Source organism: Carcharodon carcharias, chromosome 5 (genome assembly GCF_017639515.1).
Source record: "Carcharodon carcharias isolate sCarCar2 chromosome 5, sCarCar2.pri, whole genome shotgun sequence".
Lineage (NCBI taxonomy): Eukaryota > Metazoa > Chordata > Chondrichthyes > Lamniformes > Lamnidae > Carcharodon > Carcharodon carcharias.
Genome location: NC_054471.1, coordinates 108,600,535 through 108,627,703, shown reverse-complemented (window position 1 = coordinate 108,627,703; position 27,169 = coordinate 108,600,535). Strand labels below are relative to the sequence as shown.

The following is a 27,169-nucleotide window of genomic DNA, read 5'->3' as shown; positions in this document are numbered from 1 at the left end:
CATTCGGAATTGCCTCAGAGTACCATGACTGACATTTTGGAAGGGTTGGATGGAGTTATCTGCAATAACGATATTCTCATTCATGGATCCACCATTTTGGAGCACGATGCCAGGGTGCAAAAACTGCTACAAGTTTACAGGCCATGGGCCTTACATTTAGTCATAAATGCAAGTTCTCTAAAACCACTATCAACTTCTTAGGCTATATTGTTCTGATGTCCAGCAGTTCCTCAGAAAACAGCAGCCCCTTACCGTCACAGAACTTCAACATTTTATGGGCATGGTTAATCAGATGGGAAAGCTCCTGCCCAATCTTGTACATAGCAATGACCGGCTAGGCCAACTCCTGAAGCAGGACCAGGTCTGGTACTGGGATGAACACCAGCAGAGGGTATTTAGCACTATCAAGGGCATCCTCATGTCCACGGAAACACTGGCCCATTGCGACCCAGACCTACACACCATAATTGCAGCCGATGCATTGTCCCTTGTCCCAGGGGCCGTGTTGTTCCAAATTCAGCATGACGGCTCTCGCAGGCCAATATATTATGCCTCCAAATCACTGACAGAAACAGATCAGTGCTGTCATTGAAGAGGAGGCCCTGATGGTCACATGGTCTTGCAAAAAGTTTTCAGATTATGTCCTGGGACCCAATTTCACCATCCAGACTGATCATAAGCCATTAGTCACCCTGCTTAACACAAAAGAATTAGCGTCGATGCCACTGGCGTTCAAAAGTTTCGATTATGGCTCATGAGGTTTGACGCCACTACAGAATACATCCAGGGTAATCACCAAACCACAGCTGATGCTTTGTCCTGCATCCCTGTAGGTGTGCCTGCACAGAACAATGTACATTTTGCTGAGTGTGTGGGGTCCTATGTCTCCTCGTCTGCCAAGTCCCTTCCAGTTACCATCCATAAACTAGAAGAAATTCGATTGGCCCAGAAAGCTGAAGCTGAATGTGCAAAGATATGGAGTACTGTACCATTGGATGGCCTGCATGTGCTCCTAGCGATTGTACTCTGAAGCAGTATTTTGAAGTGTCGTCACCTTAGTCTCATGGAGACTTATTAGTCTACAATGACCAAATTGTCTTTTCCAGGGTCCTCGGAGTAGACATTCTCCAACAGTTACACCAGGGACACCTGGGTATCACAAAGTGCAGGGCTAGGGCCCACAATTCAGTCTGGTAGCCGGGCATCTCCAAAGCAACTGGAAACATGAATTCCAATTGTACTACTTGTGCCATCCATAGACAAGACCACAAGGAACCACTGATGGCTTCCTCCTTCCCATCCTGGCCATTGAAATGCCTCAGGGTGGAGCCTTTTGTTTTCAAAAATAAAACCTCTCATTGACGTGGATTATTACTCTTGGTGGATTGAGGTCAAACGGCTACACGGGTCTACACATGGCATCCCTGATTTGGCTGTCTCCAATAACAGCCTGCAGTTCACTAATGACTGCTTCAAACACTTCAGGGAGACATACGGCTTTGTCTATATCACCAGCTCACCCAGGTACCCACAGGCCAATGATGAGGCCCGTCATGAAGATGAACTACAGCTTCACCAACCACCTATGAGCATACTGAATATTTTAAGTTTGAAAAGAAACCAAGGTACTGCTGGCTGATACCGTAAAGTGACTGCTTTCTGGAAATTTTTTTGTGGATCATAATGACAGACCTGTCCTCAGAACATGGAATTTCACACCTGAAGAGGTATCAAGGCTCAAATGAAACACAGACATCTGAAAGAAAGGTTAACTAGAAAGGTTAAAGATAGTATCAAATTTAAAGAAAGAGTATATAATTAGGTAAACATAGGTGGAAGGCCAAAAGATTGGACAGAATATAAGGGACAGCAAAGAACAACTAGAAGATTAATGATGGGGGAAAAATTAGAGCACGAGAGAAAGCTAGCCAGAAATATTAAAATGGATAGTAAAAGTTTCTATAAATATTTTTTAAAAAAGGTAACAAAGTGAGAGCTGGTCTTATAGAAAGTGAGCCTGGAGAATTGATAATGGAAAACAAGGAAATGGCGATGAGTTGAACAGTTATTTTGCATCAGTCTTCACTCTAGAGGATACAAGTAACATCCTAGAAGCAGCTAGAAAATCAGGAAACAGAAGGCAGGGAGGAAGTCAGGAAAATTACGATCACCAGAGAAGTGGTACAGAATAAATTGTTGGAGCTGCAGGCTGACAAGTGCCCAGGTCCTGATGGACTTCAACCTCCGCTCTTAAAAGAAATGACTAGTGAGATAATTGATGCATTGACTTCAATTTTCTGAAACTCCCTAGATTCGGGGAAGGTCCCATTAGATTGGAAGATAGCAAATGTAACTCCCTTATTAAAAAAGAGAGACACAGAAAGTGGGAAACTACAGGCCAGTTAACTTAACATCTGTCATAGGGAAAATGTTAGAAGCTATTAGTAAAGGAGTTATAGCAGGGCACTTGGATAAGTTCAATGTAATCAGACAGAGTCAATGTGGTTTTGTGAAAGGAAAATCATATTTAACCAACTTATTGGAGTTCTTTGAGGAAGTAACATGTACTGTGGATAAAGGGAACTGGTAGGTGTACTGTATTTAGATTTCCAGAAGTCATCTGATAAAATGCCTATCAAAGGTTATTGCGGAAAATAAAAGCTCATGGTATGGGGTAACATATTGGCATAGACAGAAGATTGGCTAGCTAACAGGAAGCAGAGACTAGGCATAAATGGGTCTTTTTCAGGCTGGCAAGGTGTAATGAGTAGTCTGTGACAGGGATCAGTGCTGGAACCTCAACTGTTTATAATCTATATTAATGATTTGGATGAAGGGATGGATGGGATGGTTGCCAAATTTGCTGATGACACAAAGATAGGTAGGAAAGTAAGTTGTGCAGAGGACATAAGGATGCTACAAAAAGATAGAGGTAAGTTAAGTGAATGAGCAATCTGGCAAATGGAGTATAACGTGGAAAAATGTGAAATTGTCCATTTTGGCAGGAAGAATAAAAATGGTGAGAAATTGCAGAGCTCAGATGCAGAGGGATCTGGGTGTCTTAGTGAATGAATCGCAAAAGGCTAGTGTGCAGGTTTGGCAAGTAATAAGGAAAGCTAACAGAATGTTATCATTTATTGCGAGGGGAATTGAATACAAAAGTAGGGAGGTTATGCTTCAGTTATACAAAGCATTAGTGAGATCACATCTTGAGTACCGTGCATAGTATTGGTCACCTTATTTAAGGATGTAAATGTGTTGGAAGCAGTCCAGATAAGGTTTACCAGAATGATACATGGAATGGGTGGGTTGTCTTATGAGGAAAGGTCAGACAAGCTAGGCTTGTATCCGCTGGAGTTTAGGAGAGTAAGAGGTGACTTGATTGAAACATATAGATCCTGAGGGGTCTTGAGAGGGTGGATGTGCAGAGGATGTTTCCTCTGCTGGGAGGATCCTCTTTGTGGGAAACTAGGGTTACTGTTTAAAAATAACAGGTCACCCATTTAAAATGGAGATGAGACAAAATTTTCTCTTAGAGGGTAGTGAGTCTTTGGAACTCTCTTCCTCAAAAGACAGTGGAAGCAGAGTCTTTGAATATTTTTAAGGCAGAGGTGGATGGATTCTTGGTAAGCAAGCGGGTGATAGGGTATCGGGGGTAGGCAGAATGCTAGTTTTGAGGTTACTATGAGATCAACCATGATCTTATTAAATGTCAGAGCAGGCTTGAGAGGCTGAAAGTCCTACTCCTGCTTCTTGGTCGTATGTATCAGAAATCCAAAAACCGATCTCCTGTCGATTCATATCTCAGAATGTGTAAAAAAGTTCTGAGTTGAAAGCAAAACGGACTGTGGATGCAAAGCATGCCTATTTCCCTCTTCTAGGAATACACAGAGAAAATAGGTTAAAACTAGCTGAAGACCAGCAAGTAGGAGAACAGAAAAACAAAGAAGCAAGAAGGACGCCTCTCTCTCTCTCTCTCTCTGAAAACAAGTACCTTTAAGAAAAACCAAGAGAAGCAAGAAACAAGACAGCCTTCCAGGAACACTGCTGAAGGAGGATCTATATCTCTCTCTTCCTGGAGAAATGTGTTGTAACAGGGTTTCTTCTTCAGTAGAGTGCAAAACTGAATCAAGCCAACTAGTGTCTCCAACAGACTGCGAAACTGCCAAAATCAGCTTCTGAGTTCTACTGAAATCATCTAACAGCTGCAACATACCACTATCTATGCTTCACAGACAAGCCAAGGATTGATTCGTATATTCTTTTTAACTTGCGTTTGGACTCTTAATTTCTTCATTTCTGATGTGTGGTTATGTGCACATGTGCACACATGTGTGCATGTGCGTGTTTTTGTGTGTGTGTGTGTGTGTGTGTGTGTGTGTGTGTGTGTGGCGTCTTTATTATTTTTCCTCAAATTTTGCTAACTAATAAACTTACTCTTTCTTTGACTCAAGAAAACCTGGTTGAATTGGCTCCTGGTAAAAAGTAAATATATTTGCATTGGGAAAAGGTATCCGTGGAAAAAGAATTTTAAACAAACCTTTGTTGTAACCAAAACAAAAACAGAATTACCTGGAAAAACTCAGCAGGTCTGGCAGCATCGGCGGAGAAGAAAAGAGTTGACGTTTCGAGTCCTCATGACCCTTTTCTTCTCCGCCGATGCTGCCAGACCTGCTGAGTTTTTCCAGGTAATTCTGTTTTTGTTTTGGATTTCCAGCATCCGCAGTTTTTTTGTTTTTATCTTTGTTGTAACCAACCAAGGAGGTTGGAAATTAGGGGAATCAACTCATTTCTCCTCACCCAGTCATAACAGGTTGAAAGAGGGATCCGCACTGTCAAATCCTTGTTGAAGAGAAATGACAATGCAAGGTTACCAGTCTAAGTCACTGCAGAATGGTCTGACTTTATCAGAACTCTTAGTGGGTAGGAGATTATGCACACAGCTCCTGATTCTCCCACATTCCCTTCAATCATATCTCAAGGCAACAAAACAAGAAAGGTGCGTGAAAAAGAGCACCAGTACCGGTCACAACAGACCCTGACATACAACTGCCGCCACAAAGCATAGGAACTACCAACACTTTCACCAAGGGAGTCTGTTTGGGTCTGAGACCAGAACCAGCCCAGCCAAGTTTAGAATCAGTCCATTCATCCACTCTCCTATCTTGTGCACAGTGACCACAATGTCCCCTAGGGAACAGATCTGCATCGATATCCACCAGCATGCAGCCTCTACAGGATTGGATCGGCCGCCCAGATGTCTGAGAAGACAAGCCAGACAACTTACTAGATGGTTTATTGGCTGCTGCACAAGAACGTTGTGCTCCTAACCCTCTCCCAAAGGAAACAAGAACATGATCCGGCAGACAAGTCAAACCACCTATGGTTTTTCCCTGTGATTCAGGGATGGTGACTGTGAACTGGGCGGGGTGGGGGGGGTGGATGTTGATGGTTTGGATGGAGAAGTAAGATGTGTAAATAACTAATGAGTAGTTTTAAAGAGTAGAATGAGACACTTTGGGGAAGATGTAGTATTAAGGGTTAATAGCTACAATGCTAATAACTGATATACATCATCATTGATTTCAGATCAAGTGTCTCCAGAACTCTGAGAGATACCTCGGGAAGGAGCCTTGTGCTTATCTATTTCTGTAAATAGTTCTGTTTGTAGTTCATAAATGGAGGAAGCTCCTGATGCCTTGTTTACAGTAGCCTCTGTTAAGCACACCCTGGGGCCGTTTCTGATGATACTTCATGAGCAAGTGGCGATGGGGTTGAGGGGGGGAGATGGGTTAGGGAGTTCCCGGGGTGGGAGGGGGAGTACGTAGAGGGTGTGTTAGAGAATTACAGAGGAGGTAGGGTGGGGAAGGAGGAGGTGGGCCCATGCCGGCCCTTTGAAAGACTGGTAGATAAGTTCCATCTCCTCCTAGCAACGAATAGCAAAAGTAAGAAATAACTAATCCGGCATGGACATTATAGGCTGATTGGCCTCGTCCTGTGCTGTATAGTCTATGGCATCTGATTGTATCTGAGGAGGACAGGTGGCCTGTTCACAATGTTCACAACAATCACAGCATTCAAAATGGTTATAAAAACAAAAAACTGTGGATGCTGGAAATCCAAAACAAAAACAGAATTACCTGGAAAAACTCAGCATGTCTGGCAGCATTTTTGAATTCAACAACTTTAGGTCTTGAGCTCCCTCCTGCATCCCCACCCCCTTTCTGTTTCTTCCCCCTTCCTTTTGTTTTTCCAATAATTTATATAGATTTTTCTTTTCCCACCTATTTCCATTATTTTTAAATCTTTTATGCCCCCCACCCCCACTAGAGCTATACCTTGAGTGCCCTACCATCAATTCTTAATTAGCACATTCGTTTAGATAATATCACCAACTTCAACACCTCTGTGTTCTTTTGTCTGTAACATCTTTTGATGATCTGCTCCTATCACTGCTTGCTTGTCCCTACAACCACACCCCCCCCTCCACTTCTCTTCCCCCCACCCCCCCCACCAACCACCAACCACCACCTTAAACCAGCTTATATTTCACCCCTCTCCTTGGATTCACCTAGTTCTGTTGAAGGGTCATGAAGACTCGAAACGACAACTCTTTTCTTTTCCGCCGATGCTGCCAGACCTGCTGAGTTTTTCCAGGTAATTCTGTTTTTGTCTCAAAATGGTTCACATTTATGTCCTGCAATAACGCTCAGAAAATTTATTTTACTTTTGCTATTCACCACTCATATTGCACAAAACCTGTGTACGCACACAATTCCTCCAAATTTCCAGGCCAATCACAATGCAGCAATATTCCACTTACACCCTCAATTTATTAAACCCCAATAAAATACAATATTGCAAAACAAAAACATGAAACACTTCATAGAAACAAAAAACAGTTACCTGCAAATACAGCATCCCCATTCCAGTAGCTCCAATGACTATTCTTTACCTCACACACAGTTATGATTCCAGATATACCCTGCCCCATGGCAGACAGGGCCACACCCACTTATAATTGACTAAGTCTAGTTTACAGCTTTAAACGTCTCTTGACATTGCAGACGACGTATGCATAGGAAAGCAAGAAGCGCACAAACACACTGCCAACTCTGCCTCTGTCCATCTGGCCCTTTGCAACCTCCTGCTTGATTCCTTCAACAGCTCTGATCTCAGGGAAAGTACACAGCTGCCTACCATTGAAAAAATGGGAAGCAGTTGGCAAGGGACAAAACTGAGAAAGCACTGTACAGCAGTAAGAGAAACAGTGAGGGAGGAAGGAGAGGGGACCAGAGAGGCAGAGTGTAGCCAACAAAAGAATAAAGCACAAACCAGGAAGCTCAAAAAGCAGTTTTCCCAATACAAAACAGGGAGCGCACACAGCATTTCCCTGCATTGGCACTGTCTCGGCACAAATCTCCATACAGATGCAACTCACACTGGCTGGCCACAACTGCCAGGGTATATCAAAGGTAAAAATGTAATTTTAAGTATATCAAAGGCTGAACATAATTCTGGATAAGTAGGGCAGAGCTTAAACAAGAAGAGTGGACCTGGAAGTTCTGCTATTCAAAAATAAACCCAAATCATTTCTCTGTTCCTTGAAACTTTCATAAATTCATTGTGAAATGCTTTCTCACTGAAACTTTTTCATTTTGGTGACATATTCTATCTAAGCAGGCATGATGATGATGAAACATCCTTCTTTTATGCTTTCTCCAGGTCTCCGCCTAACTCCAACTCTGCTGTGGTGGGAGCTGAGGTCCAGAGCACGTGCTAGAGCCACCTGCTAAATCACAAGAGTTACCAAGGCTGGCTGCAACACTGATTTGCATTTTCCTTGGGCAAAATGCCTGCACTGGGTTTGGCACCTCTATCATGAAGCCGGTCGCTGATCAGAGATGTACTTTAAATTGCAGGTATCATCTCCTGTCCTACTTTAACAGATTAGTTTTGTATTAACACAAATATTTTAAAAATTGGAGTTAACTTGTTTAGTTTGTAAGATTCTGTGATGCAACATATAGAATACACAACTTTTTGGCATTCATTTTATTTTAAAGCATCTGGAGTAAATCTGAAATGTTACTTTTATCGTAATACTAAATATTATATCTGAATTCGTTGAATTATTCTACAATAATAACAACAATTCTAAACATATTCCACAATCCGCTTTGGCAGCTGTCATTACATACAAGATAATGCACCTCTCTCATAACTATGTAAGGGCGCATTTTCAGTGAAATGCTAATTTATTACATATGCTTAAATTCATCACAACTGGTTTGTTTCTGTACCTTTTCATTTAAATTGAGATTACCTTCCCCTACCCGGCCTCCACCAGCACAAGCCCGATCATGGCTGAGCAAATTCACCAGCAAACCCACTTCGAAGTGTTCTGTTCATGCAGTTTTCCTCTTCTGTTCATGTTACCATTTGGATTACAGTCCTGTCATGCTGATTCTCCCTCTCTCCCAAAGCTCACAGAAATGCTAGAAGCAAATTTTGTCTATAAGCTGCTTTTCCAGTGTATTCCCAAGTATTCCATCCTTTTATGTTCTGGTTGTGTTGGCATCACTGACTAACATCTACGTACCACCAACGTTTCTTGTGAACGTGGTTAGCAACGTGATAACGACCAGATAATCTGTTTTTTTGTGATGCTGTTTGAAGATAGATATTGGTCTGGGCATCAAAACAGTGCCATGGGATCTTTCCTACCACTCTGTCTTAGGTCTTTCCTAGTTTAAATGCACACTTCCTTTCTCTCACACACGCTGTGACACCTTTTAACCTCACTGGAAACTGCACTGAATAGCGTTGTTGCATCGAACAGCATGTTACCAATCACATTACTGTTATCTCCTACTACTGGCTGCCTGCTAAAAATATTTGATGTATGTTGTAACTTAAAACAAGACTTTATTAAATATCCATTTAATAGAGATACAAATCGGGCACATGATTTGATGGTTCTGATTAAACAAAAGATTAAACAAAAATGTCTGGCTATGCAAGTCATTCATTCAAGCTTCTGGGTTTGGTGGTCTAACACCAGCTGGTCACTGCATCCAATAACATACCTTCCATTTAGGACACACAAGCCATTTACAAAAAGTGTTTCTGTATCCTGTATTTCTGTATATGAAAGAGATTCTCAAACTACAGCGTTGGAACAACTGCAGCTTTTGAGCCAGGGCGACCCCATCCTACTTGGGCTTATATTTTCTTCACTGGTATACTCTGTTTACATTTTGTAGGTCTTGAGTTTTAGAAGGGGCTGTTCTTTGCACTGTACCTCATTAGTTGAGTAAAACACCACAGTCTGTTAAGTGTTAGCAGCTGAAGACATCTGCAAGCTTTTGGGGCATGGGCTTAAAACTTTGCATGTGGCCCCACAGATTCTGCTATACAACTAGGTATCCACAACAAAACTTGTATTAGCCGTATTGTATCTCCACATTCTTCCCAGCCACAAGACTGCACGTGTATTGGCACCATCATACTATGTGGTAAGATCAGCAGCATTACAGGATTCAAACAGAAACTGGTAGCAAAGTAGAGCAGATGGTCCACTGTTTGTGCATCATTGCTATCACTGTGACTCCATTCCTGCCTCAATACTTTTGAACAATCAGTGTGCTAAACTCAGTTTCCTTTTAGTTGGCTGCTTAATCATAAAAAATATCATTGAATAATACAGGATAGGAAGCTGCCATTCGGTCCATTGTGCCTGTACCTGTCTCGGCTCTTTGGTAAAGCTATCCAATTAATTCCACTCCCCTGCTCTTTTCCCATAGCCCTGTAAACATTTTCCTTCAAATATTTATCCACTTCCCTTTTGAACGTTACTATTGAATTTCCTTCCACCAAGTACATGATGGATCCGTTTTTCTTGCCAATTTGTGGAAAAGGTTCAGGCAGTCAGAGATTTCTTTTCTTGTCAAAACATAGACTCTGAATGTAAAAAAGCAAATAAAATCAGGATAGCTAATCTTGTAATTGAAGTTAGCTTCTAAGTTTTGCTTGCAGCCTGTTTCAGGGTGATCACTACCAATAGAGTTAATGAAAACTATACATGAGAGTAATAAAAATGTAATGCTAAACAGAACATTTTTCTGTGGGAGTAAAGTGGATAAAAGAAGATCCCTTCTCAGCTGCTGGTTACTCTTAATTTAACACTGCTTACTTCATATAATTGAATAACTCATTGTTACCACTAAATTCTCGATCACTTTGTGTTGTTATTTATATCACTTAATACTGGATAATTCAAATATTTTTACAGCACAAACCGAATTACAAGTAGGTTGTAGGTGCGTTGCTCAGCTCAGTTTCTGGCACCATCTTCTTTCCCTATCCAAGCCCACCCACCTCCACAGCTGGAACTTTCTCAAGATTTAATTACTTGATGTCTTCCCTTCCTCTACCTTCCACAAATTAAACTTGTTTAAAACTCTAAAGCACATATCCTACTTTTCATTAAGTGTGCTCATCCATTACTTTCTCCACCCTAAGTTGATTTCCCATTCTCAATACGTGCAATTCAAAATTGATGTTCTTGTTTTTAAATCACTCTATGGCTTTACTCCACACTACATCTGCAATTTTCACCAACTCTATAACTGCTCTCCTAGTCACTAGAGATTCATTCCCATTCTCTTAACCCACGTCATTCCCTCTTACTTTTAGTGAACCACCTGGGTCCCATCGTCTGAAATTTCTTTTCTAAAATTTCCTTTTACCAAATTTTTGGTCACCTATTCTAACCTTTTCCATTCTGACTCAGGTGATGGCCGCTTTCCTTAAACACATCTGTGAAGCACCATGGAATGCTGTTTGCACTGAAGGTGCAAGATAAATGCAATCTGTCTTTGTTGTATGACATCTCAAATATTGAGCTGTAACAATTCCACAGTAAAAGTACATTACAAGTGTGAACTGCTAGTATAGAGATTGAAAGTTTAAGAGAAAAAAAAAGTCAAAGTTTGAGACTCAAGTTTCAGAAATGCACGAGGACTTGTTAAACATACTGATTTGCAACAGGTCCAACTGTCAGTGCTCAGCAGGAAACAGTTTGGCCTTTTTAAAAATGGTCCTCAATTGAAATAAATCAGAAAACAGAAAGAGGAGATTACAGTGTTTCCCTCAGCGAAGAATGGTTTAACTGGCTGCCAGAAATTGTCACATAAATGCTTTTCCCAATAGTAACTACACAGAAAATACTCCCCTGGATCTATCTGCAATGCATATTGTCTCAGCCAATTAGAGGTTCCATAGCATCACCAATCAATCTTTACAGACCCAAATCTCCATTAGTTATAGAATCACCCATCTGAGCCATAAAGGCTAAATTTTTATAAACATGGATTCCATTTCCAGAACAAGAATCTGAAGGTGGAGAAAGTGTGAAAGAAGTTTCTCAAAATGTTAAAAGTTGAAAAGTCAAATTGAAAGACAGCATATTATTTAGTAAGGAGCAGCTTTAAAATAATAAAAACACAATGGGCAAAAAGGCAAAGTTTACAAATTTTGGGCCTGAAGTAGTCTGAGTGACTCATGTTCAGGAGTGCACCCGTACTACCCCATAATAATATACATTAGCATAACCCAGTGTTATATTAATAAAACCCCTTCTGATTGGAGCTGGCTATCATGTTTTTCACACACGCTCTCACACACTTCTCTAAATTTTCAATAAGTGGACTGATGACAATTTAGCAAGGTAAGGCCAGATACAAATCGGTAAGCTAGTTTATTTTACAGACAGGAAGTAATGGTACAAGATTTGATAATACACATGCAGCAAGAGCCGACACGCAGCACTGATTCACTTATTCCCACTATCTCATGTCCTCCCACCCTGCAGTCAAGCATCTCTTTGCAAAGACAAAACAAAAACAAAGAGGAAAACTTTTCTAATTTCGAAAAAGCTTGGGGAAATTTCCCTCCGGTTGCTGCAGGCAATCAAACTCATAAATGACTCTGGCTAACCTTCATCCACTTCCTGCAACTTGAGCTGTTCTACATTTGCAGAAACACACCCATGTACCTTTTAGAGAGTTCATATTTATTACATGTTTTGGTAATGTATCTAGATGTAAATCTCTCTGAAAATAAATACTTCCTGCCATCCAAACCAACTGCCCCTAGTTCTCCTAATCCTATTCAGCTCAAATAATCCATCATGGAGCTGATGCCCATGCAGAACTGCTTTCATTAATTACTACTCTGCTGCTTTACTTTGATCACTGACCTATCACAGCTCCCTCTGTCACCACCACATGCTGCTGTAAAATATTTTTCCTGTACATTACAAATTCTTTCTGAAAACTACTACTTCTGCTATTTTTCCCCTCTAGCTGAAATCTTTAACATCCAAAGTAAGTTTCGAAATAAAATCTAATAATTTTTTTCTACACATGATTGAACATATCCGCTGAATTGTTTTTCAAGTCTTATATCATCTTCAGTAAAGCTTTAGCCTCTCAAAAGTCAGGGTTTGACCAGAGCTCTGGCTGGTAGATTGTGTAGGCTGAGTATGTGGAGTGTTCCCAATTTCCCAGGTTGCTTCAGTATCATTTAGGCAGCTGAACAGTTGAATATTTTTCATTAGCTATTATTTGCACAATCTTTTTTTCCAAAATTGTTGGAGAGGGGAGAAGAGAGTGAGATAAATAAGGAAAAGAAATAAAGAAAGAGAGAGAAAAAGTAAGATACTACAGCACAAGGATACAACAAAAAGGGTTAGAATTAAGGAGGAAGAGAAGAGTTAAAGTAGCCTTTCCAATTCCACCATCTCCATAAAGCTCAAAAAGGTTTTGGAAAAACATTTATCCAACCCTTTTACAGGTTGTTCTCCTAACGGTTGTTGTTCCATCTCTGAAATAATGATAGTGTTTGCAAGAGCTAGCCCAGAGAGTATATTCTGACAGCAGTTAAGGCCACGAAGGACAAGAGGTTAGGGTGCAGAGATCAACAGGCCATGTAGTGATTGAAATCAGCATCTGCAATCATTGGCTTTTTGTAATTAACATGAATTTGTGTAGCAAATGCCACCAAGGTTCAAGATTGTGCACTATCGTTTAATCCATTGAGTACAACATGCCTCTTCTCTGATGTGCATTTTCTATCACAATATTTGTGGAGAAAATTCTAAGCTAAAAGCAAAGCTTCTAAACTAAGGAACATTTCTAGATTAATAACTTTCCTAAAATAAGTTAAATTATTGCAAATCAACTCTATGTTTTATATTTACATTGAATTATACCTTAGCACTCAGAGGATTACAAGAGGAAAGGGCACCAAGGCTGACACAGATTTAGGATCTAAACTTATTGCACAGAAGTTAATCATACTAAAATTAATAGCAATAAAAATATTTTGTCTTACCTCAAGCCTCTGTACTATTTCCCTGATATCATCTGCACAGCTTTCCATGGCAGATAGCAGAATGCATTCACCTCTTTCATAAAATATCTTTATGGTCATTAATCCAGAGGTCCAGCCAATGACATCCCTGCATGAGCAATTAAACACTACATTTTTGGAGTCTTGCTCCACAAGTACAATGAATTCATTCGAGATTCCGAGGAGACATTCAATATCATTAGATTGGCCAAAGTCCCGAGTAATAACATTCCACACAATAGCTCCAAAACTGTACAGCTGCGCATCCTTCCGGGGCTTTGATTTTTCCTTTTTCTTTGCCCCAAGTGTGATGAAGCTGAATTTCACTGAAGAGTCAACTGTAGCCGTGGTTACAAAGTTTTCTGCCAAATCCTTCAAGTACTCCTGCCTTGTCCTGGTGGCCATTGCCCGGAACTTCTCAGATTTGTGCGCTGCATTTTCTGCATTGATAACTTTGGCAAGAAGAAAGTCCCTGAATACTGCTGATTTGGGAAAGGTGACTCCTTTGGGAATAGGTGGGCCAAATGGTGGCACATCTTTAGACCTGGAGACAGCCACACTGTTTAAAGAGATGGCAAATTAGATTTGTAAACATATTTTCAAATTACAGCAAGTATTGTTTGACATTATATGAAAGAGGGCAGAAAAAATACAAATAACTGACATGATATCGCTATACATTCAAGACCCTGATCCTGAGGCACATTTATCCACCAAGCAACCAGCAAATCAGTACTTTAAGAGTTTGCCCATTGGTCTCTTGATTCCCATTTTTCTGCTCAACATATCCCTTACAAGATGCGTCTTGACTTTCAAACTCCATCTTCCTATATGTGGCTAAAATACTTCTGCAAATATTTTCATTGCTGTGTACAATCTACTTTTTATTCTTCTACCCCTTTTAATGGAGGTCTAGTGGCACAATGAGTTGCCTGCCTCAGAACCAGAAGCTCTGGGTTCAAGTCCCACCCCAGGACTTGATGGCCAAGGAAGGTGCATTCATAACGTGGCCAAACAGGTTAATTATCAACCTGTAAATCATTCCAACACACATCAATGGTAGATGGTAAGAGCAGGAGAATTCCTGGTCAGCCATATGGTAAAAGAAAGTTGAAGCCTCTCCCATCACTTTCCACAGTTCCAGACTACAAAATGTATGTAAAAGCACATGTTGCCACAACAACTCTCACTCCCTGAATGATCTGTAACACACCACCTTTTACTATTCTCATTGGTCATCAATGGATTTTTGTTTCTGAAAATGACTCCCAGAGTTTCCAAGATAAATTTGGTGCTTCGTGTTGTTATTTTCTCTTTTATCTTCTTGGGGTTTAACTTCCTTTCACTCAAAACAACTTGAAAAAATCAATTATTCTTTAGCTTTATTTTACTGTTTCTCGCTTAATACTCTCTAAGGCTTTGTGCTATTTAACTGTTGTTGGAGCAAGTGGTGAGTATTTCATCAACTGTGCACCATGTGATGGGTTATTTTATGCCTTAGTCTTCCATTACAATAACAAACTTAACCATAAAATGATTACTAAAATTGCGATTTTTATCTATTTGGAGATCACTGGTCAGTTCTGGTAGAGTCCAAAATTATCACTACCTTTAACAAATGGATCAGCAGATCACAATCTACTGCTACCTTTTGCAAATTTTGACCAATTATTAATCTAGTAACTAATATCAATAGTTACCTATAATCTTACTTCACCTCTTAAATTAATATTCATTCAACTTTAGGTTTCATCTCATCCAATTACTGCTGGCAGCCTAGTTTCACAACACAGTCAGCAGCAAGGCCAGATGGGCACTGGGTTGCTAAATAAACAATGCTGATTGACAGGCAGAATTGCTGATGGGACCCAAGCATAATGCTGCCATTTCTTGCATGAAATATTACTGTGGTAATATTTACAGAATAGCTAGTCACTAAAAAATAAACCACTCTTCAAACTCACCTATCAATGAAATGGGGAAGGGAGAAATGTCTGTATTATAAACAATAAAGAAACATGAGATTAATTAGCAACACTCATGTTTCAGGACTCTCTGATCAAATTTCATTTGTTTCCTGTCTTTTAAATTCTCCTACCTGTTCTCCCCAGTAGTTTTTCCTTCTCCTGAAGGCACCAAGTCTGACAGTCACAACTCTGCTGCCTCCCTACAGTCCCTATTTCATAAGCAAGTCAGACTGCAAGTATTAACAGGCTATTCATCCACACAGTGCATCACAGCTAAGCTCATTTTTTTTAAAATTCATTTGTAGGGTATAGGGTGTTAATGGCAAGGTCAGCAATTATTGCCTATCCCTAATTGCCCTTCAAACGGAAGTGGTGGGTTGTCTTCTTGAGTCACTGCGGTCCATGTGCTGAAGGTACCAGTGTTGTTAGGTAAAGAGTTCCACAATTTTGTTGAAGAAGGAGCAATGATATATGTTCAAGACAGGATGGTGTGTATCTTGGAGGTGATTATTTTCCTATGTCACAGCTTTGGGAAGTGCTGCCTTGGCAACTTGCATGACTTGCATCTTATACAGGGTACACACTGCAGCCACGATATGCTGTGGTGGAGCGAGTGAAAGTTTAAAGTGGTGGATGGAGTGTCAATTAAGAAGGTTGCTTTGTTCGGGATGGTATTGAGCTACTTGAGTGCTGTTGGATCAAGTGGTGAGTATTTCATCCTAGCATCCCCTGCACACAATAAAAAAAATCCCTGTTCCAGCTTAGTAAGAATGGAAACCCTGCCAACAAAATTATACTAAGTTTTAATAAGTTGAATGGGGCACAGTTTCAGAAAAATAATATTCGGCATTTTTTTAAAAAAACTATGGCAATCACAATTGAACCCACTGCTCTACTGGCCAACAAATGATGAGCAACAATGCAACCAGTTCAGCATATAATCACAGGCATTTCCAGTGATGTCAATTAGGGCCCACAATGGGGTTAAATTGAACTTCTGGTAATGTATCAGAACACATAACCAAATGATTTTTTCACCATTAGCAGTGATGTTATGTTGTTACTGCAACATGAATAATGGCCCATTCTTTCTAAGTGGACTGTGCTCTTTCAGCAGCTGAGACATTAGTTTTAAAGATCACTTAATTTAGCATTAAGTCAATGACCACTGAAAACAAAGAAAACAATGCTCTGCAACTAAGTTATTAGGTTTTAGCTTGGCCAAAATTAATTTCCAAGCAGGCAAACTAGATGTTGGTTAACAAGGTCCATTAGTAGAATATAGATAACAGAAATTAAAAATGCCTTCAGTACCCTGATCAAATCGCACATCATTTACACATGCAAAGCACCATGATCTGAAGACTAATTTGGCACTCAGTTCCCCTTATGTGCAGGGAAGGAGAGCATTTTTCTCTGCACTACTGTACTGTAATTGTGAAATTGTAAATGGGCTTATGATTTTGTTGCACATAACACACAGGAAAACTATCTCCTTGGTAAATTCTACTATGAACTGTAATAGGTACAGAGCAGGGAGGCCATTTGGCCCATTGCAATCGATGTTCATAGAAACTTGCAATCCCCATCATCTGAGCATCTAAATGCCTTTTGAATTACTACTTGAATTTTGCTTCTCTGACCCCAATGAGAAGACCGTTCTAGGTCTTGAGCATTCTTGACATAAAGAAATGCCAATCAAATCAGTCCTGAACTTTCCTTTTATCTGTTGGTACCTATGCTGTTTTGTCTTGTTCTGCAATCATGGCTTAATTTGAAACTAAGGATCAAGTGAATAGTTCTCTTTCATTTGATGGATGATGATGGATTTGCCTGTTGCTTTGAGGGATGAGCGTTCAGAAAGAGAGAAAAAAAAGGTTAACGTTTAGGTTGATGCCATGTGTGATGTTAGGCCTAGTCTTAATATGCTGATTGCAAATATTGCACTTAAGTTAGTGTTGGAGAGATATATGGAGGCATTGGTTTTGTGCCATGCTCACTTATCCTAAAGGCACTTGACTCTGTTCTCCTCAAATGTCGAAATTGTTTGATGACAGAGACTTCTACATTTGGGTCTGTCCAAAGTTATTTTTTTCCTATGTACTGGGATCCAGCTTGCAAGCTCTGAAGTTGGCTTTCAGATTGTATTTATGTCGGAGTTTGAGACGTCCTGTGGTGCCAGTTCCCATGCTCTTCGGGCTGTAGATTATTTGGTATACGGGAATCCTACATGTGCAACACATAACCAACCCAGTGAAGCTGAGTTCTGATGAGCATGCTATCAATGCCAGGTATACAGCAACTTGCAAGAACCTCAATGTTGGGGATTTTGTCCTGCCTCGTGATGTTGCAAGCAGATCTCAGAGCAAAGATGGAATGCTTCTAGTTGCTTTATGTGATGCTGACAGGTTGTCCAAGTCTCGCACCAATAGGGATTTTACATTCCCGCTGTCATCAATGGGATTTATAATGGCTCATCACATTTTACCGCCCCGTCCCCGCCAAAACAGGGCCATAAAATTCTGCCCATAAAGAAGTAATGTAAGAACTACTGCCTGGTAGACTTTGATCTTTGTTCTGAGGCGACCTCCATGCTCTTTCCAAAGTCTGTGAGTAAGCCTGCCCAACGCTGAGCTTCCTTCTGCCAGGCAATGGTTGATTTTGTCATCTAGGATAGTGTTACCAGAGAGGATACTCCCAAAATAGCAGAATTTCTGTACTGGGCAGAGGGATGTGTCGTTGATAATGGAACAGGGTTTTGGGAGTAGGTGACCAGGGGTGGGTTGATACAAGATCTTGGTCTTCTTCGGACTTATTGTCAGGCCAAAGCGTTCTGAGGCTACGTCAAAGTGATCAACAAGCAGCTGAACGTCCTCCAGAGTATGTGCTATGAGAGTGCAATTGTCCGTGGACAAGAATTCCCCCAGTCACTGTTTAGTAATTTTTTTGCAAGCCTTGAACTTTTGCAAGTTGAAAAGATTGCCACCTGTCCTGAATTGAATGTGCACTCCTATGTCAAGGTCTTTGAGTGTGTACTAGAGCATAGCCAAGAAGTATATGGCAAACAGGACTGGAGCCAATTCACAGCCTTGTTTGGTGCCATTAATGACAGGAAAGACATCCGATGATGTACTACTTGGCATCATGCCGTTGTGAAACAAGTGAATGACACTGATCATCTTTCCATGAAAGCCATATTTGTACAGAACCTTCCAGAGGCCTGTATCAAAAGCCTTGGTCAGATCAACCAACACCATATAGAGGTTCTTATTCTGTTCACGGGACTTCTCTTGAATTTGACATGCTGCAAAGATCTTGTCCACTGTTCCTTGTCCAACACAGAAGCCACACTGTGATTATGGGAAACGGGGCAATGAGGTGAATGACAATCCAATCAAGAATAACCCTTGTAAGGATTTTTCCTGCTGTTGTAAGAAGTGATATTCTATGGTGATTGTCATAGATGGACTTGCTTCCTTTCTGGTTTGTAAAGATGAGTTATGGGGGCATTCTTGCAATCTTGTGGCACAGTGCCCTGATTCCAGATTAGGCAGAAGAGACTAGTGAATGTTCTAATCATGCAAATCCCTTCAAATTTGAATGCTTCAGGTGGGGTGCCATCGGCTCCTGGCAACATGCCCATAAAAAGCTGCTTTTGTGGCTTTTGCCTGAAAAAGATCAAGAGCAAGCTTAGTTTGGCCTGCAGATTGTGTTTCGTGCAATGGCATCTGGTGCTTCTTGCTGGTGATTTCTTATCAGGTCTATAAGATCTGTGAGCATTGTACACTTTGTCCTGAAACTTGCTTACATCTTGGTCATTGCTGTTGAACAAGTCTTGGTGCCTACATTTTAATGAATCCTAGGGCCCCAGATGCAGCACAGTAAGTAAATCCTTCAACTTTTTCCAAGAATCTTCAATGGTAATATTGTCCTCTAGGATATCAGCAATTCCAATGGTTAAATTCTGTTCCAGTTATTGTCTCGTGGCCATGTCTTCAAGAAGTTATATCAAGCTTCAAAGGGGTTCTAAGGGTTAGGAAGGAACAGGATGGTGAAGAGAATTGAGATGCTTTTCATCCACAAAATTTTCCATATGGTCAGTGACTCAAATAGCCTCTCCTAAACAAACTCCCACTGCCTGGCTTCATTTGCTGATCCCTGTTTAGAACTGTGGGCAGAGGTGTGAAGGTGCATGTTTGGCACCTCTAAACCAGGCCTTTGGTAGGGCTCGTCAGCCTCAATTGACAGTGTACCTAGGAAAAGGTAACTATGATTTCAAAACCCCTGCTATGGATTAACTGATAAGGTATACGTGAGCAGACAGTGCGGAAGATCACAAATAGTGTCAATGAATTGGACGCAATGTCAAGGATAACTGAGGCTCTCCAGTCTGCTCAGCAGCTCATGTAGGGGAAGGACAACTTCAAAATCAAACCTGCATCCTTTCAGCTGCTATGCTTGTGGCACACATTGCACCAGCGTTACGCCACGGTGTAAGAGGACGTGTGGAGAGGAGATTACGTCAAAATGAGACATGGAGAGTGTGTGTAGTTGGGAATCTGGGTCATGTGGGAATTTAGTGCAGAGAGCAAAGAAGCACTCCTTTTTCTACTTTTTTTCCCAGCCTCCTGTAGTTGGTAACATTTCTTCCTTTGTTTCCAAGCTAGGCAAGTGTAACTTTCTATTATTTTATCTGTGTAAATTATTTATTTAATTAGTCAATTAGTTCATAAGATGGAAAGGAATTACAAGGCTGGTGGCGTGCTGTCACTGTAGTATGTGGGAATCTGTGGAATGCATTGAAACTGCAGACAACCACATCTGCAGTAAGTGTCTGCAACTTAGGCAACTTCGGCTTAGACCTGCTGAGCTGAAGTCTGAATTGCAGGGCATCAAGTAGCGGGAAGCGTTACCTGGACACTTTGTTCCAGGTGACAGTCACACCCCATAGGTTCAGCAGAACTTTAGAGTTGGTCAATGGTCAGGGACAGGAGGGTGTGACCATGAGTCAGGAAGGTATGGGGAACCAGCATGTAGTGATGGAAGAGCCTCAGCCCCTGACTTTGACCAACAGGAAGAGGAGAAGGGTGGCCGGATGGACGAGCAAACTGACCACGGCACCATTCAAGTGGGGAGAGTGAAAAGGAATGTAGTTATAGGGGACAGTATAATCAGGGGGATAGATACTGTTCTCTGCTCCAAAGGTTATGCTGCCTGCGCAGCTCCGGGGCTAAGGATATCGCCTTGGGGCTAGAGATTAACTTGGAGTGGGTGGGAGAGGATCCAGTTGTTGAGGTTCACATGGCAACCAACAACATAGGTAGAACCAGGAATGATGTTCCTTTAAGAAAATTTGAGGAGTCAAAGTCCAAATTAAAATGCAGAGCCATCAAAGGTAATCCTTACTGGACTGTTACCCGAACCATTGGCATAGGGTCAAGCAGATCAGAGAATTACATGCATGGCTCAAGGGGGTTTCAATTCATGGAAGAGAATTGATACACAGGGAAGAGTGAGCTATGATGTTGGGATGCGCTCCCCTTGAACAAGGCTGGAACAAGTGTCCTGGCCAATTGTAAAACTAGGGCTGTGGTCAGGGCTTGAAACTAACGGGGTGGTCGGGAGTGGTGGCTGGGGGGGCGGGGGGGGTTGTTGACAGGGATTCTGGTGAAGGGAGATTTAGAAATCAAAAAGAGAGAAGTTGAGGTATCAGAACAGTATAACAATGTGGGTAAAGACAAGCACAGTGGGACAGAGAGTTAACAAAAGTGGTAATGTGGTGAATAAATTCATGGCAGGGAATAGAAGTAAAAAAATGAAATTAAAGGTTTTTTTTTAACCTGAATGCATGAAGCATCTGCAATAAGATAGATGAACTAGAAGCACAAAATAGAGAGAAATGATTTAGATCTAATTGCCATTACAGAAACATGGTTACAAGGTGATCAAGTTTGGGAAATAAATATTCCAGTGTATACAATATTTCGGAAAGACAGACAGAATGGCAAAGGAGGAGAGTTAGCTCTGATAGTAAAGTATGCTGTAGTAAAAGATCCACTGGGAAGTAGTGACCATAATACCATTGAATTCTGTTCTAAGCTTGAAAGTGACATACTCCAATTGCAAACAAGAATCTTAAACTTAAACAAAAGGCATTGCATAGGTATGTGAAAGAACTGACTAAGATTAATTGGGTAAATAGAGTGAAAGGTATGGAGGTAAATGAACAATGAGAAATTTTTAATGAAACATTTCAAAATGTGCAACAAAAATACATTCCAGTGGAAAACAAAAACTCAGCAAGAAAGACCCATCTGTGGCTCACTCAAAGTTAAGGGAAATTAAAAGAAGAGGCTTATAATGTTGCAAAAAACAGTAGCAAATCTGAGGATTGGGTGTGTTTTAGAAACCAAAAAATTGATTTAAAGGGAAAAAATAGAAACAAGAGTAGATAAACCAGAAATATAAAAAAAATTGTAAGAGGTATTATAAGTGTATAAAAAGGAAGAGAGTAGCTAAAGTAAGTGTTGGCCCCTTAGAAGCAGAGACTAGGTAAATTATCATGGTGAATGAGGAAATGGCGGAGGCATTGAATAAATATTTTGTGCCTGTCTTCACAGTAAAAGCTACAAGTTTCATACCAGAAATAGATGGTAATCTAGGGGCTAAAAAGAGTGAATAAATTAAGGAAATTAATATCAGCAGAGGAAAAAGTATTCGAGGAACTTAAGGGACTAAATTCCGACAAATCCCTGGGACCTCTAAAATAGATATCTGCAGAGATAATGGATGTGTTAGTTATAATTTTCCAAAATTCCTTACATTTGGGAACTGTTCCATTAGATTGGAAGTTGGCAAATGTTACACTGCTTTTCAAGAAAAGAGGGAGAGAGAAAACAATGTTAACTGATATTTGGCCAGTTAGCCTAATATTAGTTGTTGGGAAAATGCTGGAATCTATTACTAAGGAAGTCTTAACAATGCACTTAGAAAAGTATAGTATGATTAGAACAAGTCAACATGGTTTTAATAAAGGAAAATCCTGTTTGAAAAATTTATTAGAGTTTTTTTGAGGATGTAACTGGTAGGATAAGTAATGGAATATAGCATACCTGGAAATATTCCTGAAAAGGGCAATTTCAGTAAGGTGCCACATAAAAGGTTAGTAGGCAAGATAAGGGCTCATGGAGTTGGGAGTAATATGTTAGCGTGAATTGAGGATTTGTTAATGGATTGAAAGTAGAGAGTGGGCAAAAACGGGGGTTTTCAAGTTGTATGCAGCGAATAGTGGTGTGCTGCAAGGATCAGTGCTGGGGCCTCAGCTATTTACAATCTATATTAATGACATAGATGAAGAGGCAGAGAGTAATGTATCAAATTTTGCTGATGATACCAAGCTAGGTGAGCAGGTAAGTTTTGGGGAGGACACAGAGGTTGCAAAGACAGGTTTAGACAGGTTAAGTGAGTGGGCAACAAGATGGTGGAAGGGATACGATGTAGGGAAATGTGAAGTTATTCACATTGGTCACGACAAAAGAAAAGCAGAATATTTTTCAAAAGCTGTGAAACTTGAGTGTGCTGATGTCCTAAGAGACGTGCGTGTACTGTACAAGGAACGCAAAAAGTTAGCATACCGCAAACAGTTAGGAAGGCAAATGGTTTGTTGGTTTTTATTACAAGGGCATTGGAGTACAAGAATAAAGAAAGAAGTTTTGCTATAATTGTACAAGGTTTGGTGAGAACACATCTGATATAGTGTGCGCAGTTTTGGTCCACATTTAAGAAAGGATATACTTGCATTGGAGGCAGTACAGTGAAGGTTCACTAAATTCATCCCTGGGAAGAAAGGGTTGTCTTATAATGAGAGACTAAGTAAATTGGGCTTATATTCTCTGGAGTTAAGAAGAATAAGAGGCAATCTCATTAAAACCTACAAAATTCTGAAGGGGCTTGATAGAGTAGAAGCTGACAGCATGAGAACTGGTTGGGGAGTCTAAAACACAGGATAAGGGGCCGATCATTTAGGGCTGATATGAAGAGAAATTACTTCACTCAAAGAGTTGTGAGTCTTTGGAATTCTCTACTCCAGGACTTGTGGATGCTCCATTGTTGAATACATTTAAGGCTGGGTTAGCAGAATTTTGATGTCCCATGGAATTAAGGGATACAAGGAGCAGATGAGAAAATAGATTTGAAGCCCAAGATCAGCCACGATCATAATGAATGTCGGAAGCAGGCTCGAAGGACCATATGGTCTACTACTCCTCCTCCTTTTTGTGCATTTAGCTGCCTTGGATGAGGTAGTGGGAGAGGCTCTGCACAAACCCCACCACTCACTAAAATATGCTTAACATGCAGGTTGTTCAGCAAGCTGTCATCAACCAAAATACCAGGCATACCAAGCTCTGTGGTGATGGGGAAGTGACAATGTGGGCAGGTAGAGGATGCTACCGGCAGTCTTCAGTCATAACCCTGCACACAGATGACCTCAGGATAACGGTCGCTCTCCACAGATTGGGGAAGATGTGATGTTCATATCCTCCTTAGGTGACAATGCAGACCATTTCAGGTACAGCTCTACTCTCCCTAATCTGGGGAAGGGGAAAAAAAGAACCCTAAACACACAACCTGCCCTCCCAGGAAAACCACTCCTGGCTGGTAATTCTTTTTCTATTTGTTCTTGGGATGTGGGTGTTGCTAGCTAAGCCAGCATTTATTGCTCATCCTTAACTGTGCTTGCGGAGGGCATCCATTTAACGCAGTTGAAATGTAAAGAACAAGACTATTAGTCATTGTACGAAACTTGGTTCATGGAATGTCAGATTACTGCTAGACAACAGTATGAGACCAGAACGTAGAACAGCCCTCATAGCCAGAATGCTGAGCAGGTACAACATTGACATAGCCACCCGAAGCAAAACAAGGCTCACTGAGGAGTCTCAACTTGAGAGGTTTGTACAGGGTACACATTCTACTAGACTGGCAAGTCCAAGGACCTGCCTGATTATCAGGTGTGGGCTTTGCCATTCGATCTGAACTGGCACGCAAGCTTGACTTGCTTCTTATGGGGATAAGCAATCGACTCATAGTTTTCACTTAAGTCTTGCCACTAACCAGCATGCAACAATCATTAGCACATATGCTCCAACAATGACACATACAGAGGAGGTCAAAGAATCATTCTATGATGACCTTAGCAAATTAATTAGAGTACCAGCTCACCAGGACAAACCCTTATTCTTCATGGTTTCAATGCCTGAGCGGGAACAGGCTGTAGTGCACAGAGAGGACTCCTAGGATAAGAATATACGAACACAAACAAGGAGCAAGAGTAGGCCATTCGGCCCCTCAAGTCTGCTCCACCATTTACTAAGATCTTGGCTGAGTCAATAGTAGCCTCAATTCTGAAACCTGCCTACCTCCCAATAACATTTCACCCCCTTGCTTACCAAGAATCTAAGCACCGCTGCCTTAAAAATATTCAAAGATACTGCTTCCACCCCCTGTTCAGGAAGAGATACCACAGCATTAGCAGAGCAAACCCCAATGGCCAGCTCCTTCTCTCTAAGTGCCGAGAGTTTGACCTCGCTATCACAAATGTAGTCTTCCATCAAGCAGATAAACTGAAAACAACATGAGCACCCCAGAACCAAACAACGGCACATATTGGACTATGTTATTATGCAACAGGGAGATCTCAAGGAAGTGCACTCTTATCCATTCCCTTAGAGGTGCAGAATGGTCTGACTATCAGCTTGTCAGGAGTATTGTGTCTTTGAAGATAAAATCTAAGGCACTTCAGCACAGAGCCAAGCCACAAAGGAAACTTGAGGTAGCTGTTCTCTTTCATTTAATTACCTCCTTTCAAAAGCGGGTCCTTTGATTCTGTGGATCAGTTCCGTGGCTCTTCTCTGTACCACTTTTAGGGTTTTAATAGTTCCAAGTCACGCTGACCAAAACTCAAGGTACCACTGACCAGAGCATTAGCCTTGCCTCAGGCTTGTACCCGCAGATTCACTGATGCCATACTCAAAGGACTGTAGATCGAAAATCTAGTTTTGTCATCCTGTAATCAACCTTCCCTTCAAGTGCAATTCCCCACAGAACATGGAATTTACCTGTATTCTGTTGACTTGGCAATATAAAGTCCAGCATCTGACTGTTGCTCTAGAATGACTGGATATGGTCAGGATTTAGCCTACCCTTATTTCCAAAGCGCTTTCACCTGATCTCCAAGATTGTTCAACACCACCATTGAAATAAAATTCAATTAAGCATGCTCAGTGCTCCTCTTCGTCCAATGTACAAATGCTTATTTTTACATCAGTATTAAATGCCAACTACCATTGTTCTGCTAACTTGCAAATATCATCTTAATTCTTCTAGGCTGCCTCAGCATTACTCTACTGAGTCTGTACTCATCTGTGAATTTAGCCAATTTACATTGAGTTTCTGAATCCAGATCATTTGCATAAATCAGAAAGAACAGCACTAATCAAGAGCACACTGCTCAGCACTTCTTCCAGCACTAATCCTTTGGCACTCTATTGGAATTCACTATTCAACAGATCTTTCTGTTGGCACATAATTTATCTCTTTCTAGGATATGTCAGTCTTCTAGAATTAATTTTGGTCCCTTCATACTATTTACTTGTAGTCAGCTTGTTTGGAAAGTTTATCTTATTCCATGGAGTCTACTTCCTTACTCTCCTAGGTGTCTAACATACAGAGCTGTTCCATACCCTTTGCTTTTTGAGATCAAAATTACACCATTGCTCCTAAATGCCACAACAATGAGTTCATTGACCTTGTTGTGAATGTTTTCTAGCACTCATCTTTATGCTCTATTTACCCTCTCTGCAAGGATGATTGCATCCAAACTAATTGTCATTCATTGCATAAAAACAGCTTCACTCTGATCCAGAACTTGACTCCATGTCCTAGGGATCTAAAACTCCTCCTTCTGTTTTACCTTTAGCCACACTTATGTATCTAATGTTTCCACAGAGGTCATACAATTATAGTGGTGATGTGTTACAGATCACTCAGGAAGCCTTAGTTGCTGTGGTAAGATGCACTTTTACGTGCATGTTGTAGTCTGGAGCTTTAGATAGTGATGGTAGAGGCTCTAACTTTCTTTCCATCACATGGTTGACGAGGAATCTCTCCCACTCTTACCACCTGTCAGAGATGTGTAATGGGAGGATCTGCAGATTGATAAACAACCTGTTTGGCCCCATTATGAATGCACCTTCCTTGGCCATCAAGACCTGGGGTGGGACTTGAACCTGGAGCTCCTGGCTCAGAAGCAGGGACACCACCCACTGTGCCAGTGGAGCACCTCATTTATTGTATAATCCTGCAATTGCCAGATGCTGCACTTCAAGACATTTATTCAAGACTAAGTTAGATAGATTTTTGATAGGCAAAAGGAGTCAAGGGTTATGGGGTCAGACAGAAAAGTTGAGTTGAGACCACAACCAGATCAGCCAGATCTTACTGAATGACGGAACAGGCTTGAAGTGCCGAATGTTTTTTTTTTAATTCTTTAGCAGGATGTGTGAGAGTCATAGAGGTCCACTGCACAGAAAAAGGCCCTTCAGCCCATCGAGTCTGCGCCAGTCAAACAAGTACCTAACAATTCTGATCCCATTTTCCAGCACGAGGCCCATAGCCTTCTATGCCATGGCATCGCAAGTGCACATCCAAATATTTCTTAACTGTAATGAGGGTTTCTGCCTCTACCACCTTTTCAGGCAGCGAGTTCCAGATTCCCACCACCCTCT

At 41.0% G+C, this 27,169-nt stretch overlaps 1 protein-coding gene across 2 annotated transcripts in view; it reads right to left on the bottom strand.

The window, feature by feature from the left end:
- LOC121277854 (signal-induced proliferation-associated 1-like protein 2) overlaps window positions 1-27,169 on the bottom strand; it is a 647,580-nt gene that overhangs the window by 305,826 nt on the left and 314,585 nt on the right. For both annotated transcript variants that reach the window (XM_041187562.1, XM_041187563.1), the window contains exon 9: window positions 13,399-13,975. In XM_041187562.1, the coding sequence (XP_041043496.1) occupies window positions 13,399-13,975 (577 nt within the window). The remainder of the gene's footprint in view (window positions 1-13,398; window positions 13,976-27,169) is intronic.